This window comes from Oncorhynchus mykiss, chromosome 7 (assembly GCF_013265735.2).
Source record: "Oncorhynchus mykiss isolate Arlee chromosome 7, USDA_OmykA_1.1, whole genome shotgun sequence".
Taxonomy (NCBI): Eukaryota; Metazoa; Chordata; class Actinopteri; order Salmoniformes; family Salmonidae; genus Oncorhynchus; species Oncorhynchus mykiss.
The window spans coordinates 7,880,343-7,901,731 of NC_048571.1; the positions used below are offsets into that span (position 1 = coordinate 7,880,343).

The window sequence follows — 21,389 nt, forward strand, 5'->3', positions numbered from 1 at the left end:
TATATTCAGGCGACCCCTAGTGGCAGTTATTCGGAACATTGGCTGGTCTCGAGTGGCAGAAGAATCAGACGATTCGTTTAAGCTTTGCCAGCAGCAGATTTATGACAATTCCATACATTACAACATTGTTACAGCATTTGATTTATAAAGTGAAGAAATAAAACAAAAACGCACACAAAACACACCACAGAGTACATTATGATGACATTGTGTAGGCTATAATATTACAACACTTAGATTTATAAAAAAATTGAAGAATGAAACACACACATCTAGTGTTTCTTCATGACCAAACTGCTAATATATTTACATAGAATACATATGAACATATTTATACAATAACCCGCAGGACTATATGCGTGTCATTAACCATTCAGTCAGCTAATCAGTATCTGTCCAAGACAACTAAACCGTCTCCGAGCCACACAGATGTGTGTGTGACAGTATGATAGTCACTCGGCAATCCTTTAGAAACGTTTTCATATTGCTGTGTATAAAGAGGGTAATTAACATATTGTTGTGTATTAAGAGGGTAATTAACATATTGATGTGTATAGAGGGTAATTAACATATTGTTGTGTATTAAGAGGGTAATTAACATATTGATGTGCATAGAGGGTAATTAACATATGGTTGTGTATAAAGAGGGTAATTAACATATTGTTGTGTATAAAGAGGGTAATTAACATATTGTTGTGTATAAAGAGGGTAATTAACATATTGTTGTGTATTAAGAGGGTAATTAACATATTGTTGTGTATTAAGAGGGTAATTAACATATTGTTGTGTATTAAGAGGGTAATTAACATATCGGTGTGTATAAAGAGGTAAATTAACATATTGTTGTGCATAAAGAGGGCAATTAACATGTGTGTAAAGAGGATAATTGACATATTGTTGTGTATTAAGAGGGTAATTAACATATTGTTGTGTGTAAATAGGGTAATTAACATATTGTTCTGTATAAATCAGGGTAATTCACATATTTGTTTTATGAAGTATGTAAGTGACATGAGTAACATCAGAACAACAATGCAGGAATGCAACTCATTTGAATATGTGTTAGATTAGACCTCTGGATTTCAGGGTCATCATGCTGAGCGTTGGTGGTTCTTCCTGTTCTCCGTCATTGGCTGTGGGATTTGGGCTAAAGATTGTCAAACTTACAAAAACAATGTCAAAGTAATACTGTATTTTCTCTTTGTCATCTGAACAGTAAAACTTACTTTCTCATTGTATTTCTCAGTTTGCACCACAGTACCACAGCAATGAAACACAGTGAACTCATCACTGCACCAATCCCTGTTGGGTAACATGTGAAAGAAGACAAGATGAGAATGGTACAATTCACAGATAAGAGTGTCAGAGATTAGTTGTGGTCATTAGATTAGTGACTGACCTCTGATCCTGTCACCATCAGTGACCTCAGGTACACCTAGCACAGAACATACAGAGACAGTACTTCAGAATGACACCAGCATGTTGATTGTTACTGTAGGCATGTACAGAACCACTTCTCACCAGGAAATGAAGCAGTTCTAGCTGGAATAACCATGGATACGTTCTTGGTGACACCTCCAGAGAACAGTGACACCATACAGCCAACCCTGGTGTCTTTGTCAGGTAGACTGAATGCTGCCAGCGTGGAAGTTATGGTGACAGTGACAGTTCCATTGTGATGGGTGACATTGACCATTGTGGAATTTTCTGGTATTTCTGTGTCCCAGGTTACTGTAGGAACAGGTCGTCCAGTAGCAGAACAGGACAGAGTGGTGTGACTGTTGTTGGTTTGTGTGATGAGGAGTGAGGGTCCATACAGCTCTATAGAACAACAATAAACACAGTTCACAGTGAATGTAAATACTATCATGTTTTCATGCACATCACATGGTCAAATTGATCTATGATGTTTGGAGGCCATTGTTCCTGTGTTAAAGGGATATTACACATTGTCCCTGTGTTAAAGGGACATTAAACATTGTTCCAGTGTTAAAGGGATATTACACATTGTTCCAGTGTTAAAGGGATATTACACATTGTCCCTGTGTTAAAGGGATATTACACATTGTTCCTGTGTTAAAGGGATATTACACATTGTTCCTGTGTTAAAGGGATATTACACATTGTTCCAGTGTTAAAGGGATATTACACATTGTTCCTGTGTTAAAGGGATATTACACATTGTTCCTGTGTTAAAGGGATATTACACATTGTTCCTGTGTTAAAGGGATATTACACATTGTTCCAGTGTTAAAGGGATATTACACATTGTTCCAGTGTTAAAGGGATATTACATATTGTTCCAGTGTTAAAGGGATATTACACATTGTTCCAGTGTTAAAGGGATATTACACATTGTTCCAGTGTTAAAGGGATATTACATATTGTTCCAGTGTTAAAGGGATATTACACATTGTTCCAGTGTTAAAGGGATATTACACATTGTTGAAGACCTCAAAAGTAGCCTTATGTTAAGATGAATCCACATATGCCTGAACCCCAAATGGATGGAAAAGATGAGCACAGCAGATCTGTAAAGGACTTGCTGCTTATCTTCTCCATTGATTTGGGAGTCTGGCAAATAGCTGAATCTTCAAACCAGATGGCCTAGAACATGGACTTATCTCAGCTGAAATCTATGTTTAAAAAGTCTGAAAACATCTGACAAACTTACGCTAGACTTTGGAGTGGTAGTGTCCCTTCAATCCCCTCTTCCCCAACCTAATGTAATGTGATTTTTACCATTTACATGGAGGCAGGTGGTTCCACTGATAGCTCCCTCTGGAAAGGCGTTAAACAGACACTTGTAGCAGGACTCGTCTCCTCTTGACACTCCTCTGATGACGATAGAGCAGTTCTGCAGTCCCTCGTCTTCAAACTCCACATTCCTCTGAAAAGGTGGGTTGACTACTGGTCCAAATCGTTTGCTATAGGAGCCAATGTTCACATTTTGCCCGTGTCATTTTTTTCCAGGTGACTTGCAGCATGTCTTTGGGTTTCATGAGTTCACAGTTTAAGACTGCATCTTCTCCCAGGGTTGCTGTGACAACCTGCTGTGTTCTCACCAGATGAGAGAGCCCTGCATGAAGAGAGTTACACATGACTTAAAACTACTACAACACACACACTTCTAGGATGTGCGTACAGCCCAGTACATCACTGGAGCCGAGCTCCCAGCCATCCAGGACCTCAATACCAGGCGGCGTCAGAAGGCCCCAACATTTTTTTGAAAGACTCCAGCCACCCAAGCCACAGACTGTTCTCTCTGCTACCGCACAGCAAGCGGTACCAATGCACCAAGTCTGGAACCAACAGGACCCTTTGCTACTTCTACCCCCAAGCCACAGACTGTTCTCTCTGCTACCGCACAGCAAGCGGTACCAATGCACCAAGTCTGGAACCAACAGGACCCTTAGCTACTTCTACCCCCAAGCCACAGACTGTTCTCTCTGCTACCGCACAGCAAGCGGTACCAATGCACCAAGTCTGGAACCAACAGGACCCTTAACTACTTCTACCCCCAAGCCACAGACTGTTCTCTCTGCTACCGCACAGCAAGCGGTACCAATGCACCAAGTCTGGAACCAACAGGACCCTTAGCTACTTCTACCCCCAAGCCACAGACTGTTCTCTCTGCTACCGCACAGCAAGCGGTACCAATGCACCAAGTCTGAAACCAACAGTACCCTTAGCTACTTCTACCCCCAAGCCACAGACTGTTCTCTCTGCAACCGCACAGCAAGCGGTACCAATGCACCAAGTCTGGAACCAACAGGACCCTTAACTACTTCTACCCCAAGCCACAGACTGTTCTCTCTGCTACCGCACAGCAAGCGGTACCAATGCACCAAGTCTGGAACCAACAGGACCCTTAGCTACTTCTACCCCCAAGCCACAGACTGTTCTCTCTGCTACCGCACAGCAAGCGGTACCAATGCACCAAGTCTGGAACCAACAGGACCCTTAACTACTTCTACCACCGTGCCATAAGACTTCTAAACAAGACTGCTAAATACCTAATCAAATGGCTACCCGGACTACCTGCAATAACCCTTTCTTGCACTGACTCTATGCACACACACAGGACTCCACCCACACATACTGACACCCCAACACACACAGGACTCCACCCACACATATTTACAGACACCCCAACACACGCACACAGGACTCCACCCACACAGTCACATACTTACACTGACACCCCAACACAAACACACACACAGGACTCCACCCACAGTCACATACTTACACTGACATCCCAACACACACTGCTGCTACTATCTATCCTGTTCCCTAGTCACTTTACCCCAAATACCTTGTTATTCAGTGTGGATTTATTTATTGTGTCACTATTCTTTTTTATTTATTTATGAATCTTATCTTAAACTGCACTGTTGGAAAATGACCTTTAAGTAAGCATTTCATTGTTAGTCTACACCTGTTGTCTACGAAGCATGTGACAAATACAATTAGATTTTATGCAATATAGTGGTGTAGTACTCAGAATGGCCAGAAGGGGGAGTACAGAACTAGTCTATAATATAGTCTAGGTACAGTAGGAGGAAGTTGTGATTGAAGGGGCTTTTAAACTGACTGCAGTATGGGTTCATGTGTTGAATTATTAAAGTTGAATTTAAAAAACACGAGCTAGCGCACACCCAGAGAAAGTTATGTAGAGGTGCTGACTAACGGCGAATAAACTTTAAGCTATAACAAAAAATAAAGAGTTGCACACTCCATACATACATTTACTTGGCAAATCACCAATGTTTCGGCATCACTGTGCCTTTTTCAGGGTAATGTCATGAATGCTTGAACCAGGTTAGGTAGACAAACAGTGCAATTAGTGCAACCAATGACAAAAGTGAGGAGTGTGTGATAATTATTAAGTTAATTAGAATGAATTGAGTGAAACTGTTACAAAAACAATCGTTTATAGCATATTGAATATACACTGCTCAAAAAAATAAAGGGAACACTAAAATAACACATCCTAGATCTAAAATGAATGAAATATTCTTATTAAATACTTTTTTCTTTGCATAGTTGAATGTGCTGACAACAAAATCACACAAAAATGGTCAATGGAAATCAATTTTATTGCTGTCAATCTGTCTGTTGGCCACAGATGTGTTTAACCCTGACTGTATGGTAGACCATTATAGAGGGGAAGGATACTGTCCGCACATAGCAGGGGATTGTGGTCTGTGGGCTTTGTGTAGAAGTCTGTGGGCTTTGTGTAGAAGTCTGTGGGCTTTGTGTAGAAGTCTGTGGGCTTTGTGTAGAAGTCTGTGGGCTTTGTGTAGAAGTCTGTGGGCTTTGTGTAGAAGTCTGTGGGCTTTGTGTAGAAGTCTGTGGGCTTTGTGTAGAAGTCTGTGGGCTTTGTGTAGAAGTCTGTGGGCTTTGTGTAGAAGTCTGCGGGCTTTGTGTAGAAGTCTGCGGGCTTTGTGTAGAAGTCTGTGGGCTTTGTGTAGAAGTCTGTGGGCTTTGTGTAGAAGTCTGTGTGTAATGCATCCTTCTCTTTGATGATCCATAAGTCCAGGTAGTTTATTTTTCTCTCATCAGTCTGCATGGTGAATTTGAGGTATTCGGGGCTCTTGTTTAATAGAGTTTGGAATTTATTTAGTTCCTGCTGACTTCCTTCCCAGAGCACAAAGACAGCATCTATGTCTCTTTTCCATAGGAAAGTAGGGGGTGCGTCTCTGTTTTGTAAAGGAGTGCTTCCTAAAATTGTTCCACATACAGGTTTGCATAGTTGGGAGGAAAAGGAGGAGCCCATGGCTAACACCCCGAATTTGAAGGAAAAAGTCTGACTCAAAGATAGTCGTTTTTGGATAATACCAGTTCAGTAAGATGCAATCATTGGATGGAGCCAGCATTGCACAAAATAACAGTTCTAAACATATATTCAATACATTTCACATAAATAGTCAGCAATTCATTATTTTCAGGCCCTGGCTGGACCTTAGATGCTTCAAACCAGTTCACATTATCATGTTGAATTAAAATGTTCCTAATTGTCTAGTATATTGTGCCAATTTCGAAGTGGCTGTCAAATGCAGTCTATTATCAATAAAACAAATTCAACTTACCTTCGGGGAGAGCTATCAGCAGAACAAACGTGTAGACGTGAGGAGCCATGGTAAAAATGTATTCTGTAGGGATCGAATAAGCAGCAGAGATGATCCGTGTCTGACCATTTGTGTACTCTTACACGCGTTGCCGGTTAATTATGAAACTCCGCATCCAATTCATTTTCAATGGAAGGAAAGCGGTGAGAACGCGGCGACGGCTTGGGAGGCGGTGAAAAATAAAAACTTTTCCCAACTTTGACGCAAATCACCAGCGGCGACCGCTGGGCGATGACCAATCATATCGAGTGGTTTCCATGACGAATATGACGCTATGCAACCCAAGGCTGGAGACTTTCTTCAGTAAAGATGGCTGACAAAAATATTAGGAAGTGATAACGTATCATGTAACACATATGTACAGTTGAGAGGAATATGTTAGTTAATGTAGAGACTAACGATTATGCATATGCTTTTGTCATGGAGTTAATTTACGAAAATCGTGATTTAGCAAGCTAGCTGACTAGCTAACATTAGCTGGCTAGCTGTATGGGTGTTGTGACATGAGTAGGAAATTGTAATTCTGGTTGTTTAATGTTTTAGGGACTCCTGAAACAACCAGAAAACCAGGCTGTCGTCTTGTGAAACAGTGGGTGTAAAGAATCTAGCTAGCTAAAGCATTTACTGCAAATTTAATGTAACATTTTGTAAGCTTGCCTTGCTAATATTTGCCATGCAATGCAGACGAAGTAACGTAGCTAGCGAACTGTTTTCTTGCTTATTGTGCAGTAGAGGATAAAAATACACGTATGCCTACGGATGTGTAGCTAGCTGTATCTGCATGTTTGTATTACAATTACACACTTAAACAGTGTTTACCAATCTTGGTCCTGGGACATCAATGGTTGCACATTGTAACTATGCAATAAACAGGATTTAACTAGTTAAGGCTGATTTGTAAATACAGAAATATAATTTTAAAAACAGTACACTACACTTCCTATGCATCATGTAAGTACTCTAAAACAGGTACATCTCAATATTTAATTTCCTTCATCTGCATTGATCTGATAAACACAGGATAAGTGTACTATTTCATCAAACAAGACTTAATTTCAGCCAGTAGATAATGTGAAAAGAGAATATTATCGCAGTTAATCACAATGACATAATAGTGTCTTTAGTGGTTTCTCCTAACTAGCCTTAGGCCACTAGTTGGCCCGAAGGTTCTCTTAAGAGTGGCGGAGGTGGTGATGACGGTACTTGGGATTGGCATCCTCTCTCACATCAAAACATACCTACAAATGAGAGAAAGCATGATTATGCCTTGTGTTTTTTCTATTCTAATACTGCCAGTCATCATAAAAATCAGGAGGTGAAATGACAAACTGACCTTGGATCATTAACTCTGGGACTTCTACATTTCTATCTGTATTTCAATGTAAAACATCGCTTTAATAGTACTTCCGGTTGACCCGACCAAGTGACCTCTCACCTCTGACCATGCTGTGCCGTCTATGTAGCCTGTTCAGATGCGGGATGGGTTTACCGACACAGCTGATATAACCGAGAGGATGAAGTGAAGAAGAGAGACTGTTATTGAGAAAATAGGGCCTTCCAGCCATGTGGAGGATTGCCCGGTTGCCAAAGTTTGCTTGTCACCAGAGCGGTTAGAGCATATTACTATTTACTATTTACCTTGGTCATTAAACATTACATTACATTAAACAGAACATTTATGAAACTATTTAATAACTAGACCTTCATGCAAACTTGCTATGCTGAATTCTTGACGCACAATCAAACATGCTGCTTGCTATATGCTGCAAGCACGCCTTCAAGCGAGCCACTGGGAGGCCGGAGTGGCACATGGAAATTTACCGCGTACTAAATGTACAATTCAAAAACAAAAAAATGCTCCATGTTCTCCATAGTAAAAGTAAAATGTACTGCCAGTATCATACACAGTTACTGGTCACAGAGAACCAACATCACGTTTTGTACCAGCAGAGGGAGCACATGACTAAGGAAATTACAATAAAAAAAATGGGGTCTAAAGAAGCTTTCCACTGAGCTGAAATAAATTAATTCGGAATAAAATATTACATTCACAGAAAACAATGTAAAGTATAAAAAATGATTACTCTAATATCGCTCCTCTTTCAGGTCTTTCAGTAAGTAAAGAGTAGCACAATTGATATATCTGACCGACCAAAAGGTACAGACAGTGAACCCAGAGTCACACTACGTCGCTAATTCCAATGTGACATCTACTGTAAAAGCCGAAAGTCAGACACTAGCAAGGCTCAGACCAACATGGAAGAGTTTCCGTTGTTTATAAAAAGTTTTTCTTTATAATGTGGAAATAAACATGTTTCCAACCCCCATATCACACACTCACAAACTGAAATCATATGAGTGTACAATCAATTAGTGAGTGCCTGAAACATAACATTAATTTGTATAGATCTGTATGAATCATAGCAAAATTGCTTCCTGTTTCAGTCATGTCTTTGGTCACGTTTGGGTGAGTAAAAAACAGCTAATGATTGGTTGACAATAGAGCCTCCCACCATGCAGGCTATTGCTGCAGGATGAAGTTGGTGAAGGGTAACTGCAAAAAAAGTTTAAGTTAATGCAGTCGACATGTAGGCAAAAGTCAGATAATTTTGATCCCCATAATGCAACACACCTCGATTTGGTGATGGTCACCGACTTAACAAAAGTAATCCGCTTGATTGCACACTGTGTGTTCGAGATGGCGACGATGAGTATGATGTGTCTCCTCTAACGCCCCCTTCCCTGAAAATCTCACTTATCTTCATGTACTCCAGTAACAACTGGTTGGTACATTTTTTTTGCCGCTAAACAGTCTCCATATATACTTCCATTCATTTTTTAAATCTGGTACCGGGGACCCTCAGACGAGTCTTGTGAGCGTCCTAGAGCAGAGCAAATCAACCAACATGTAAGTGTTCGTGAGAGTCTCACTTTTCCACGAGGTCTAACCTTTCCACCTTTCATATGAGTCTGTAGCCAAAACTGTTCAAACGCTATAGACAGAGGTTGGCAGATCGGCTGTACCAATCCAAGACGTCCCAAGCAAAACGGAGAACATGAGAGTCATCTTTCCATAGAGGGGTCCTAATAATTTGTAGGCCAAACCATTCAGACTACTGACGGTTTTGTGAGAAGACTTTTTGGGATGTCTCATGGTCTGACAAACATTGCTTTGTACACATGCTTCAAACATCTGAAAACACAATATTTTTGGTTTAATAAAAATATATTTCACAGTGGTTTAGATTATTCTCTACACTAAACATTGCTTGTTTAGTCACAAACTGAAATTAGGTGAACTACTAGAATTTTAGCAACCAGGAAATTGGTATTTCTGCATATTGCACCTTTAAGTGTAGAATTGCAGGAAAATTGTTCAAATGCAAAACATTTCTAGCCAGACATCTTTCTTGACAGACATGGGATTTGAACCAGCAACCCTCCAGTTGCTGGCCTGCCTCCTCTACACCAACCGGTCAATCGCGATCGAATGGTCAATCTCCAAGGCATTCCTAGTCGATCACCAAACATTTCTGTAAAAAAAACTGTGATAAAGCCTTGCCTTCCTATTTTTTTCCTTCATTTCACACCGATGGCGGTAGGTGCACTTGATTCAGCAGCCCTAGAAGGCAGAACTCCACTTACCAGGCAGGCCCAAAGAGCAAATCAAGTGCACCTATAGGACTACCGCTGTCCAATCAGATAGCTCAGATCACCGTGTCTGCAGTTTCCTTGACTCAGAAAAGGTTGTTGACCACTGCTCTAGGTTAACTACAGTTTTACCAGAGCAGTCTAGTCATCAGATAAGGAGCGCCTCATGTAAGTATCTTTCTGACTGCGTATCCTTCCTGGATTTGGAGTCAGCATATTTGTTTATTAGAATCCCCATTAGATTTTGCAGAGGCAGCAGCTACTCTTCCTGTGGTCTGAAAAAAACACAAAACATGTCACAAGTACTAAAAGGCAAGGACAGTCACACACATGTTTTTTAAAGCATAACCCTGAGGTTGTGAGTGGCCAGAGTACTGTAATAAACCTCCAGCCCAGATGGTTCCTCTTTCATTTGACCCTTTTCTACAGTAAACCCGACTCAGACCTCCTGTTGGGCCACATAGCTAAGCTACTTGGTACAATTATATAATGTTTTTCAATTGTGGGAACAAAGTCATGATGCAACAAAGTAATGAATCTCCTTGGCATGACGGGCATGACCCCGACCTCTAACACCAGAGAGAGACTCAGGACCAGCATCGGGGGAACTTCCTGCTGACTCAATTACCAGAATCGCACATACTTTGGGCATCTGAGAAGCATGTGGTGAAAACTGTAAACCTCTATGACACACATACTAATCTAAATAAAATCCTCACCCTATTCCCATAATATGGAGTCATCATTTCCCACATTGTAAAACGTTTAATTATGTAAATTGACTGAAATGTATGCTGCTATTCTTGTTACAGTTGTATTTTCTGTTCTTATCTTTTAGGCCTATTAATTAAGTATAGGCATGTTTAGCTTCTGGGGTGGAGCATTAGCAGGCTATTGGTTTGGAACTTGCTGTGGTTATTAAAGTACTCTGGCCAGTCCCAACATCAGGGTTATGGCATAAAAAAAAAATGTTTTAAAAAGAGGGCAGCAAAAATACATCAAAACACAGCAATCATTCAACAAACAACAATTATCCATGACCCAGGCCGTCTACTTTATTCTCTTGCATCGTCTGATTGTGTCCAGAATGTTCTATCCATACCTTTTTATTGTTGTGCCACCTAGTGTTTGCTACTTGTTCTGTACCTTATGGTCCATATGCTGGAAATGCTACATTAATTGATAAAAGAAAGATGTATACTTCAGAAAGTGTATTGTCTGTCTTCAGTGTCTGTGTTTCTAGATTTAAGCATTGAGATGCAGCCGGAGTCATCCTCTGGTTGAGTGAGACAGCTTCACATGTATCAATGTCACCACAGTAACACAAGACCACACCAGCCAACCAGAATATGAGGCAGGTACTTCCCAATATATAATGAAAATGTTTTGTTCAGATTAAAAAACACCTTGCTGCTCTATTTCTCCTTTTAGGGGTTTCTATGGCAACTACACACATCCATTTGGCACCATACAGTGTTTTGACACTGTAAACTCTGACATATGCATACCCTGAGGGTCCGTGTCAGCTGTGGTGCAGCATCATACTGTATTTCCTGATGGACCTGTGAATCGAACCAGCAACCATTCTAGTTACTGGTCCACCTCTCTAACTCTAGGCTACCTACAGTTCTACCAGATGACTCAGTACACATTTCAACACAATCACAGGATATCAAAGTTTACAGTAGCTTAGTCATCAGATAAGGAGTTGCTACTGTAAGTATAATTCTGACAGATAAGGAGTGGCTACTGTAAGTATCATTCTGACAGATAAGGAGTGGATACTGTAAGTATCATTCTGACAGATAAGGAGTTGCTACTGTAAGTATCATTCTGACAGATAAGGAGTGGCTACTGTAAGTATCATTCTGACAGATAAGGAGTGGCTACTGTAAGTATCATTCTGACTAGAGGTCTTCCATGACCGATTAATTAGGGCCTATTTCAAGTTTTCATAACAATCGGAAATCTGTATTTTTGGACACCGATTTTGCAGATTTTTTTTTTTACACCTTTATTTAATCTTTATTTAACTAGGTAAGTCAGTTAAGAACACATTCTTATTTTCAATGACGGCCTAGGAACGGTGGGTTAACTGCCTCGTTCAGGGGCAGAATGACAGATTTTCACCTTGTCAGCTCGGGGGATCCAATCTTGCAACATTACAGTTAACTAGTCCAACGCAATAACGACCTGCCTCTTGTTGCACTCCACAAGGAGACTGACTGCCTGTTACACGAATGCAGTAAGCCAAGGTAAATTGCTAGCTAGCATTAAACTAGTCTTATAAAAAACAATCAATCAATCATAATCACTAGTTAACTACACATGGTTGATGATATTACTAGATATTATCTAGCGTGTCCTGCGTTGCGTATAATCTGACTTAATGCTAGCTAGCAATTTACCTTGGCTTATTGCATTCGTGTAACAGGCAGTTTCCTTGTGGAGTGCAACAAGAGGCAGGTCGTTATTGCATTGGACTAGTTAACTGTAAGTTTGCAAGATCGTTCTGCCCCTGAACGAGGCAGTTAACCCACCGTTCCTAGGCCGTCATTGAAAATAAGAATGTGTTCTTAACTGACTTACCTAGTTAAATAAAGATTAAATAAAGGTGTAAAACAAACAAAAAATTGGCCAAATCGGTGCCCAAAAATACAGATTTCCGATTGTTATGACAACTTGAAATCGGCCCTAATTAAATCGGCCATTCCAATTAAATCGGTCGACCTCTAGTTATGACATTAGCTTCTAGTGATAAATTCACAGATCTTTCAGTTGCACCTTTTCAATAATGCCTTCTGGATACAAGACTCTTGGATACAAGACTCTGGGGCAGTGGTCATGTTGCGAAGTTCTCCTTTTGCTTTGACATGTGGGAACAAAGTCACTCACTGCACATCCCCTCAGCATGCACATGACCCTTACCACCAGTCTGGTCTAATAGATATAACATAGTAAATGTAACGGATGTGAAACGGCTAGCTTAGTTAGCGGTGGTGCGCGCTAAATAGTGTTTCAATCAGTGACGTCACTTACTCTGAGACCTTGAAGTAGTGGTTCCCCTTGCTCTGCAAGGGACGCGACTTTTGTGGAGCGATGGGTAACGATGCTTCGTGGGTGACTGTTGTTGATGTGTGCAGAGGGTCCCTGGTTTGAGCCCGGGTATGGGTGAGGGGACGGTCTAAAGTTATACTGTTACATAAAGCTAAATCCAGGACACTCAATATAGAATGATATGTTAGGTTTGGTATGGTTACATAAGACAGATGGTTACTTAATGCAAAAATGTATAACACAAACGTCTCATCACGGACAACTTTAGCATTTTAGCTAACCCTCCAAACCTTCCCCTAACCTTAACCCTAATGCCTAACCTAGCTAACATTAGCCAGCCAGCTAATGTTAGCTACCTAGCTAAGATTTGTAACATATCACATGTTCTGCAAATTCGTAACATATTGTGTGTTTTGCAAATTCATGACATATTGTACTTTATAGGTTACCCAGCTAGCTAATGTTAGACACCTAGCTAGAATTCATAACATATCATACGAATTGTAATTCGTAACATATCATACGAATTGAAATTGTTAACATATTGTCACACCCTGACCTTAGAGATCCTTTTTATGTCTCTATTTTGGTTTGGTCAGGGCGTGAGTTGGGGTGGGCATTCTATGTTTTCTATTTCTTTGTGTTTGGCCGGGTATGGTTCTCAATCAGGGACAGCTGTCTATCGTTGTCTGATTGGGAACCATACTTAGGTGCCCTTTTTCCCCACCTGTGTTTGTGGGAGGTTGACATTCTTTATGGCACGTTGCCATTGAGCTTCACGGTTTTTTTGTTTTTTTGTCAGCGTCATTTTGATCCTTAAAAGATAATGTACGCTCACCACGCTGCACCTTGGTCCTCTCCTTTCATCAGTCATATCATATCATACGAAATAGGTGATGGATATCCACAAACAAATACATACTGAACGGATCACACTCAATGGAGGTTTCAGATTTACATACAGGATAATATAAACTGCTGGTTGCACCCCAGAACAGCATATCCAAATGATGAGCATTGAGTGACAAATCTGTAAATTCCAATGACACACAAGTAATTACCTTGAAACTCTTTTCTAGTCATTAGCTCATACAGTAAAATCCTCACCCTCTTCCCAACAACATGGAGTCACTATTATAAGCAGCCTTGCTTTGGAACTAGCTGTGTTTACAGTAGCCTTAATAATGCCTTTGTGGTTGCCTTCAAGTGGAAAATACACACTGCCAGTGAACCATGCACTTTTTGTTCGACAAAATCTACCAGCTACTCAGATTTTTTACAAGACAAAATGTGTTTTTTTGCGCTAGAATTACACCAAAACACACACAAAAAAACAGATGAGCATGTTTTATTAGTAAGAAGCAATTCATTTTTTTGTGACCTTAGTCTTTCTTTCTTTTTGTTTTTACCCCATTTTCTCCCCAATTTCATGGTATCCAATTGATAGTAGTTACTATGTTGTAACATCACTTCAACTCCTGTACGGGCTCGGGAGAGACGAAGGTCGAAAGCCATGCTTCCTACGAAACACAACCCAACCAAGCCGCACTGCTTCTTAACACAGCGCGCATCCACCCCGGAAGCCAGCCGCACCAATGTGTCGGAGGAAACACCGTGCACCTGGCGACCTGGTCAATTGTGCAGTGCGCCCGGCCCGCCACAGGAGTCGCTAGTGCGCGATGAGACAAGGATATCCCTACCGGCCAAACCCTTCCTAACCCGGACAACGCTAGGCCAATTGTGCGTCGCCCCATGGACCTCCCGGTCGCGGCCGGCTGCGACAGAGCCTGGGCTCGAACCCAGAGTCTCTGGTGGCACAGCTAGCACACCACCCGGGAGGCCCAGCTTCGGAAAGATGAGACAAACAAAATTCCCTGCCCCTTTAAGCACGGGAGATTACCGCGGTAACGTGACTCTAGTCAGTCTGATATTTAGAAGCGTTGTTTTCTCTTCCCTAGCAGTTGAAACTCAAATATACAAAATCAACCTAGCTTGTGAACAAAACAATGTAAATAGCCAAGAAACACACGGACTAGTTGTCACTTCAATAGTATTTTTTTCCAAGTAAATTAGAGCAATTATTTATGCCTTGTGCACAGAGTATGGAAATGTATCTTTCACTCCGCTCTTCACGTGAGAAAGGCCTGTAGCCAGGCAGTGTTGCAGCGCGAGGTGGAATAGTTTAGTTAAAATAATTTAGTGCAGCTACAGTATGACATTAAGCTTATTGTGAGCCACACAGAAATACTAGAACAAACTCGTTTCTTCCATAGAAATGTAATCACTTACTCATTCTAGTTCCGTGATAACTTCATTCTCGATGTTTATTCTACAGTATGTCACCGGAAACAAAGGGTTACTTTAATGTTACTAACTCCCAACGCCAGCCGCTATAACTTTCACTTTCACCTCACCAATATTTAAAGGTCCAACGCCAGAAACAGAATGATCTTGTTAACATTCACCCGCTGAGAATGAACACTTACCTAATTATCTTATGCGTGCTGTCTGAAGGTACGTTATTTTCCATGGATCTGACCAGTTGATTCTGCTCGTATATGATAAAGGAACATTTCCCACTTTTGACAGGCCATTGATTTTTTTTGTAAGGCTAAACTTTTTTTATTTACCTGTTAACATTCCTTCTTCCATTTCTAGCCGTCTCTGTCAACGTCGTAGCTAGAGGAGACACCAGGGTTGACTTCAATGCCGACGCATCATATACCTGCACTCATGCGGACCCGACAGGTGTGCTGCAAGTCACCTGGCAGAGGCTGTTCAAAGACGACTCGGTGGAGAATCTGGCCACCTACAGCAAGCGGTTTGGAGCTCAAATCATAGACCCGCAACGAGGCAAGGTGGTTTTCACGGAGGCATCTCTCAACTCAACGTCTATTACCGTGAAGAACGTAACATGGGCAGACGACGCCTGCTATATTTGTTCCTTCAATGTTTACCCGAGTGGTTCAATACGCAAGCAGATTTGTCTTACCGTTCAAGGTTAGTCAACTAATTAACTAATTTACTAGTTACCAATGTATTACCTAACTGCTCAACGAATTATCCAGCCCTTGATTAGGCCTAGTTGAATCAGGTGTGCTGGTAGTATAGGAGCCTAAAAAGTCTCTGGGGGTATTCTTGGAGAGAATCATTTTGGGGAAAACACTGTTATACAGTATTCATAAAGTCTTAGCAATACATACATGCTTCACAACTAATTTATGAGCGAAATCATACATTAGCAGAGATGCTGTAATATGTTTTACAGTACTATTTTCCTTACTGTAAAGACATATTACAGCATACTTGCAGTAAATGTAAATGGATGCTGTAATGTTTTACAGTAAGGAAAATGGTATTGTAAAACAAAATTACAGTATTAAGATGCCAACTCTGGTGTCAGGATATTGCTGCAAATTTACAGCGAAATTCTGCCTGAAATAGACATGTAAGAAAAACAACACATTTATGGTATTATCCTATGGATCCTACAGTGTTTTACTGTTGAAATGGCAGAAAAGTCTTACAGTGGGACCTTTGCTAAGGCATGATTTCTGAATCATATAGTATGGGCTAAGGGTTTATTAAGCCTTTCTAACCAAAATATGAAATGGAATTATGACTTCTCAGATGTATTGTGTTGACTGTCTTGTCCTAGACTTTTAAAACCGCCCTCTGCGCCACAGGATTCCTTTGGCTGTCATTGTAAATAATAATTTATTCTTAATTGACCTGCTTTGTAAAATAAATAAAATCAATATTAGCTAATATTCCCTGTTTCATCTATTCAAAGGTTTATCTGAAGTGAGAGCCACAATGCAAAAAGTCCCCAGCACTGAACCTAAAGCAGACATGGAAGTTGTGGTCAGCTGCTCTGCCACGGGTAAACCAGCACCTTGGATCCAATGGAACTTATCTGCTGCAGCACTCATAAAGACACCTAACAACTGGACTGTCATTAACACAGACCAAACTGTCACAGCCAATAGCAACATCACCCTCCAACTGTTGCCAGGCTCCGGGGGATACGTGGACTGTATCGTAAACAATGGGATGAGGACACAGAGACACGAGCGGGTCTTGCTTCCTATTCTCCCTGGAGAGAGGGAGGTTGAAGAGGGTACGTAATGTTGACGTGTCATATACTTTTAGACCATACACTTTTAGCGTGTCAGTACAGAACGGTTCAACTTGAAAACAACATTGAGAAAAGATCATCCCCAATGATGTTGGGATAGCCTAGTGAACCAGCCAGATTGTGCGACAGCTCACTATTCTAACATTCCAACAGAATGGTGAGCACAATGAGATCAGGCTGGTTGCAAGAGCCTAATGTTGTGATGCTAGTAGTGCTGTTATCTAATCTCACCAGTTAAGTTTAGTTTTGACTACTGTGGTACAGAACCATGAGTCACTCCCTGTAGAGTCAGGTGTTTTATTGAGTTCTGGGTAGTTTCCTGCCCCTCAGGGAAGCTAAATGAAGGATGGATGATATGTTAAAGGGTGAAATCCATATCAACATGCTATTCAAACAGACTTCTTTGGAAAGAGGATGTACAATTCCCAGCTTCCTCTTCTCAAGAAATGGATCTCTCCAAATGCATGATCACGGCAATTTCATAGGGGCGGCAGGTAGCCTAGTGGTTGGAGCGTTGTGCCAGTAACTGAAAGGTTGCTGGATCGAATCCCCGAGCTGACAAAGTAAAAATCTGTGCTTCTGCCCCTGAACAAGGCAGTTAACCCACTGTTCCTAGGCTGTCATTGTAAATAAGAATTTGTTCTTAACTGACTTGCCTAGTTAAATAAAAAAATTTAAAAAATGTTTCACCTTCCAGGTGACAAGAGGACACCCCCATGGGCGGTTGGCATTCCAGTGTTCCTAATCGTCTCCATTTTAGTCATCTGCGGCAGTGTCATGCTTCAAAAGAAAAAAGGTGAGTCAGCACAAGATTATCTGATGTCACCTTTGCCAGTCTGGTTTGCTTAACAGTCATGAGAGACTACTAGATGTAATAACACCGTAGAAAGACCAACTGAGTGAATGTCTAATCAGAACCATAGTGTATCATCTCTCTCTCTCTCTCTCTCTCTCTCTCTCTCATATATATATATATATATATATATATATGTGTGTATGTATGTGTCTCTGGCTTTATGAAATAAACTGTGTGAAGTATCAGCTGTGGGTGAGTCATGTCTTAGAGCTCTAGAATGGTTACTGATAAAGTGTACTGTGGATTCAGAAAGTATTCAGACCCCTTCCCCTTTACCACATTTTGTTACATTACAGCCTTATTCTAAAATTGATTAAATCGTTTTTTTCCCCTTCATCAGTCTACACACAATACCCCATAATGACAAAACGAAAACAGGTTTTTAGAAATATTTGCAAATGTATAAAAATACAAAAAACAGATACCTTATTTACATAAGTATTCGGCCTTTGCTATGAGAATGTAAATTGAGCTCCGGTGCCTCCTGTTTCCATTAATTATACTTTAGATCTTTCTACAACTTGTTTGGAGCCCACCTGTGGTAAATTCAATTGATTGGACATGATTTGGAAATGCACACACCTGTTTATATAAGGTCCCACAGTTGACAGTGCATGTCAGAGCAAAAACCAAGCCATAAGGTCGAAGGAAATGTCCGTAGAGCTCCGAGACAGGATTGTGAAAAAAAGGTAAAAACCTGTTTTTGCTTTGTCATTATGGAGTATTGTGTGTAGGTTGATGAGGGGGGGAAACATTGTCATCCATTTTAGAATAAGGCTGTAACAAAATGTGCAAAAAGTCAAGGGGTCTGAATACGCTGTATGTCTTTACTCCCTACAGTAAAGTCTAACCTTCACATTCTCTCTGGCAGGTTACAGGCAAGCAGCAACCACAGCAGACGAGCAGGACGCTTTTGGGGAAAGTGTGTAAATGTTTGTCTGTGTTGATTGCTATACTTATGTACTTTAGCTGACTTGTTTTTATTGAGTTTGGTTTTTATTGAGCATCAGAGCGCTGTTGGTATTTAGAGTTTGGTTGCAGAAGAGCCCAGTTCCTCAAGACATGAGATCCACTAACACGCCTCAACCAGACTACTAATCCATCTTTAGAATATTACAGTATATTCTAATTGTACGACAAAGATCATATTAAATGCATGGCGACTAGCAAGATACAGTACTACTATTCATGAATGAGGATTAGACTGTCTGGGAGTCTTGGGAGCATGAACAGGGTGCAGGCCTTCCTGTTCTTTATTAGTATTCTTTATTAGCCCAGCTCCTACGTTTAGAAGGATGTGGTTATGACAAACATTTCTAATGAGACAGGTAGATGCAATGTGTACTAGATATATTGAACCTTTTTGAGTTGACATAGAGTCACATTTTTTCCCCAGTCATATGTAAGCTAATTTATACCTGCACCATACATTACATAATGTCACAAATACTGTTTTTTGTTTTGACATTTTACTTTAGTTTTGAGAGATGAGGTTTGTCAGTGAGGAAATACAATATAATCAATTACAACACAGCACCACCTACAGTTGACTTTATGACACACCAGGAAGAAGACGGGAGAATATCCTTCTATTTAATTTAACTTGAAACCATTTAAATATGGTAGCACTTGTGTCAATGTGAAGTTTATGCTGTTATTACATACTGTATCTATAGTAACACAGATACATGGATGTTTTACCTCCTTTATATCAATGCAATGTATGAATGTATTTGAGCCCTGAAAATATAATGGTGATAACAATGTTTTGCACTTTGATAGTTTGATATACTGTACCTTGTTCACTAGATTTAATTGTATCACGTTTTAGTTCATGTTTGTATTTATTCTGATCATGGATGTTGCTTGTTGTGTTTGACCCCACTTGATTTAACACTGTTTATAACTCAGGTTATTATTCTCGCTTGATCTGTACAATGTTTTTGATTTTTTTAAGATTCAAAAGCATTCTTTAAATGTATTGTGTTCTCTCCCGTTTGATATAAAACTATATTCTGTACTTAAAAAATCACCCATCGTCACCTTGTTTTACAGTAACATTTAAAATCAGGGCTACTTTGTTATAGCTCGGTTTACAGTAACATCACAATCAGGACTAGGTTGTTATAGCTCGGTTTACAGTAACATCACAATCAGGACTAGGTTGTTATAGCTCGGTTTACAGTAACATCACAATCAGGACTAGGTTGTTATAGCTCGGTTTACAGTAACATCACAATCAGGACTAGGTTGTTATAGAGCTGCACCAGACTCCCTTGGCTATGTGTGTAATATGTCAGCTATCTGTTTTAAGAAGAGTTCAACTAATGAACCTTCTCAACTAAAACTGGTGATACACCAGCAGAGTTTACTTTCACTTTTAGTGTAGGGGAGGGGCCTCTGCCCAAAAGGTGATAGGTCCATTCAAACCAGGAGGGAAATTCAAAAAAGAGAACTCACATTTTCACCATGGCTCCTACGTTCTACAACTACCTGTTTATTCAGCTAATAGTCCTCCCTAAAGGTGAGTTATATCTGTTTTATACATGACTTAGTGCATCTGTCAGCATTTTATTTTAATTGACACAGAATTGCTGATACTGTTGCTTTTCTTTATGAAATGAGGTGTGTTCAAACCTATTTATTTCAATAGACTGCATTCATCATTTAATTTATCTTCCACTATACAGATAAATGAAATGATGAATGTAGTGAGTCACTGTATAACCTGTATAGTGTAGTGAAAGTCACTGTAAACTATGATTTAATCAGTGAACAAAGAGGATTGAGCTATAGCCATAGTTCCTTATATTCACTGATGTCCACACATTCTGTAGTTGATGTTACTTTAATAATTCACCACATGAACCCATTCTGCTGTCAGTTACTAACCCATACTGCTGTCAGTTACTAACCCATACTGCTGTCAGTTACTAACCCATACTGCTGCCAGTTACTAACCCATACTGCTGCCAGTTACTAACCCATACTGCTGTCAGTTACTAACCCATACTGCTGTCAGTTACTAACCCATACTGCTGTCAGTTACTAACCCATTCTGCTGTCAGTTACTAACCCATACTGCTGTCAGTTACTAACCCATACTGCTGTCAGTTACTAACCCATACTGCTGTCAGTTACTAACCCATACTGCTGTCAGTTACTAACCCATACTGCTGTCAGTTACTAACCCATACTGCTGTCAGTTACTAACCCATACTGCTGCCAGTTACTAACCCATACTGCTGCCAGTTACTAACCCATACTGCTGTCAGTTACTAACCCATACTGCTGTCAGTTACTAACCCATACTGCTGTCAGTTACTAACCCATACTGCTGTCAGTTACTAACCCATACTGCTGTCAGTTACTAACCCATACTGCTGTCAGTTACTAACCCATACTGCTGTCAGTTACTAACCCATACTGCTGTCAGTTACTAACCCATTCTGCTGTCAGTTACTAACCCATACTGCTGTCAGTTACTAACCCATACTGCTGTCAGTTACTAACCCATACTGCTGTCAGTTACTAACCCATACTGCTGTCAGTT

General features: G+C 40.4%; 2 protein-coding genes and 1 pseudogene across 2 annotated transcripts in view; 2 read left to right on the top strand and 1 right to left on the bottom strand.

Annotated features, from left to right (window-relative positions):
* Positions 1-92: 92 nt before the first annotated feature.
* Positions 93-15,239, bottom strand: LOC118965233 (annotated as a pseudogene).
* A 5-nt stretch (positions 15,240-15,244) lies between these two features.
* LOC110525651 (OX-2 membrane glycoprotein) lies at positions 15,245-19,849 on the top strand. The gene is made up of 5 exons (XM_036982353.1): positions 15,245-15,356; positions 15,501-15,842; positions 16,636-16,962; positions 17,678-17,776; positions 18,708-19,849. The coding sequence occupies exons 1-5, from the start codon at positions 15,317-15,319 to the stop codon at positions 18,764-18,766; spliced, it is 867 nt and encodes a 288-aa protein (XP_036838248.1). The 5' UTR covers positions 15,245-15,316; the 3' UTR covers positions 18,767-19,849.
* A 437-nt stretch (positions 19,850-20,286) lies between these two features.
* Positions 20,287-21,389, top strand: part of LOC110495467 (OX-2 membrane glycoprotein) — a 34,088-nt gene continuing 32,985 nt past the window's right edge. Inside the window, exon 1 of the mRNA XM_036982356.1 lies at positions 20,287-20,360. Coding sequence (XP_036838251.1) covers positions 20,306-20,360 — 55 coding nt within the window. The 5' untranslated portion in view covers positions 20,287-20,305. The remainder of the gene's footprint in view (positions 20,361-21,389) is intronic.

Coding starts and splice junctions, on each gene's coding strand:
- LOC110525651 (XM_036982353.1), top strand. CDS start 15,317: ATGAACACTTACCTAATTATCTTATGCGTGCTGTCTGAAG. Junction 15,843..16,635: donor GATTTGTCTTACCGTTCAAG/GTTAGTCAACTA, acceptor ATCTATTCAAAG/GTTTATCTGAAGTGAGAGCC. Junction 17,777..18,707: donor CATGCTTCAAAAGAAAAAAG/GTGAGTCAGCAC, acceptor TCTCTCTGGCAG/GTTACAGGCAAGCAGCAACC.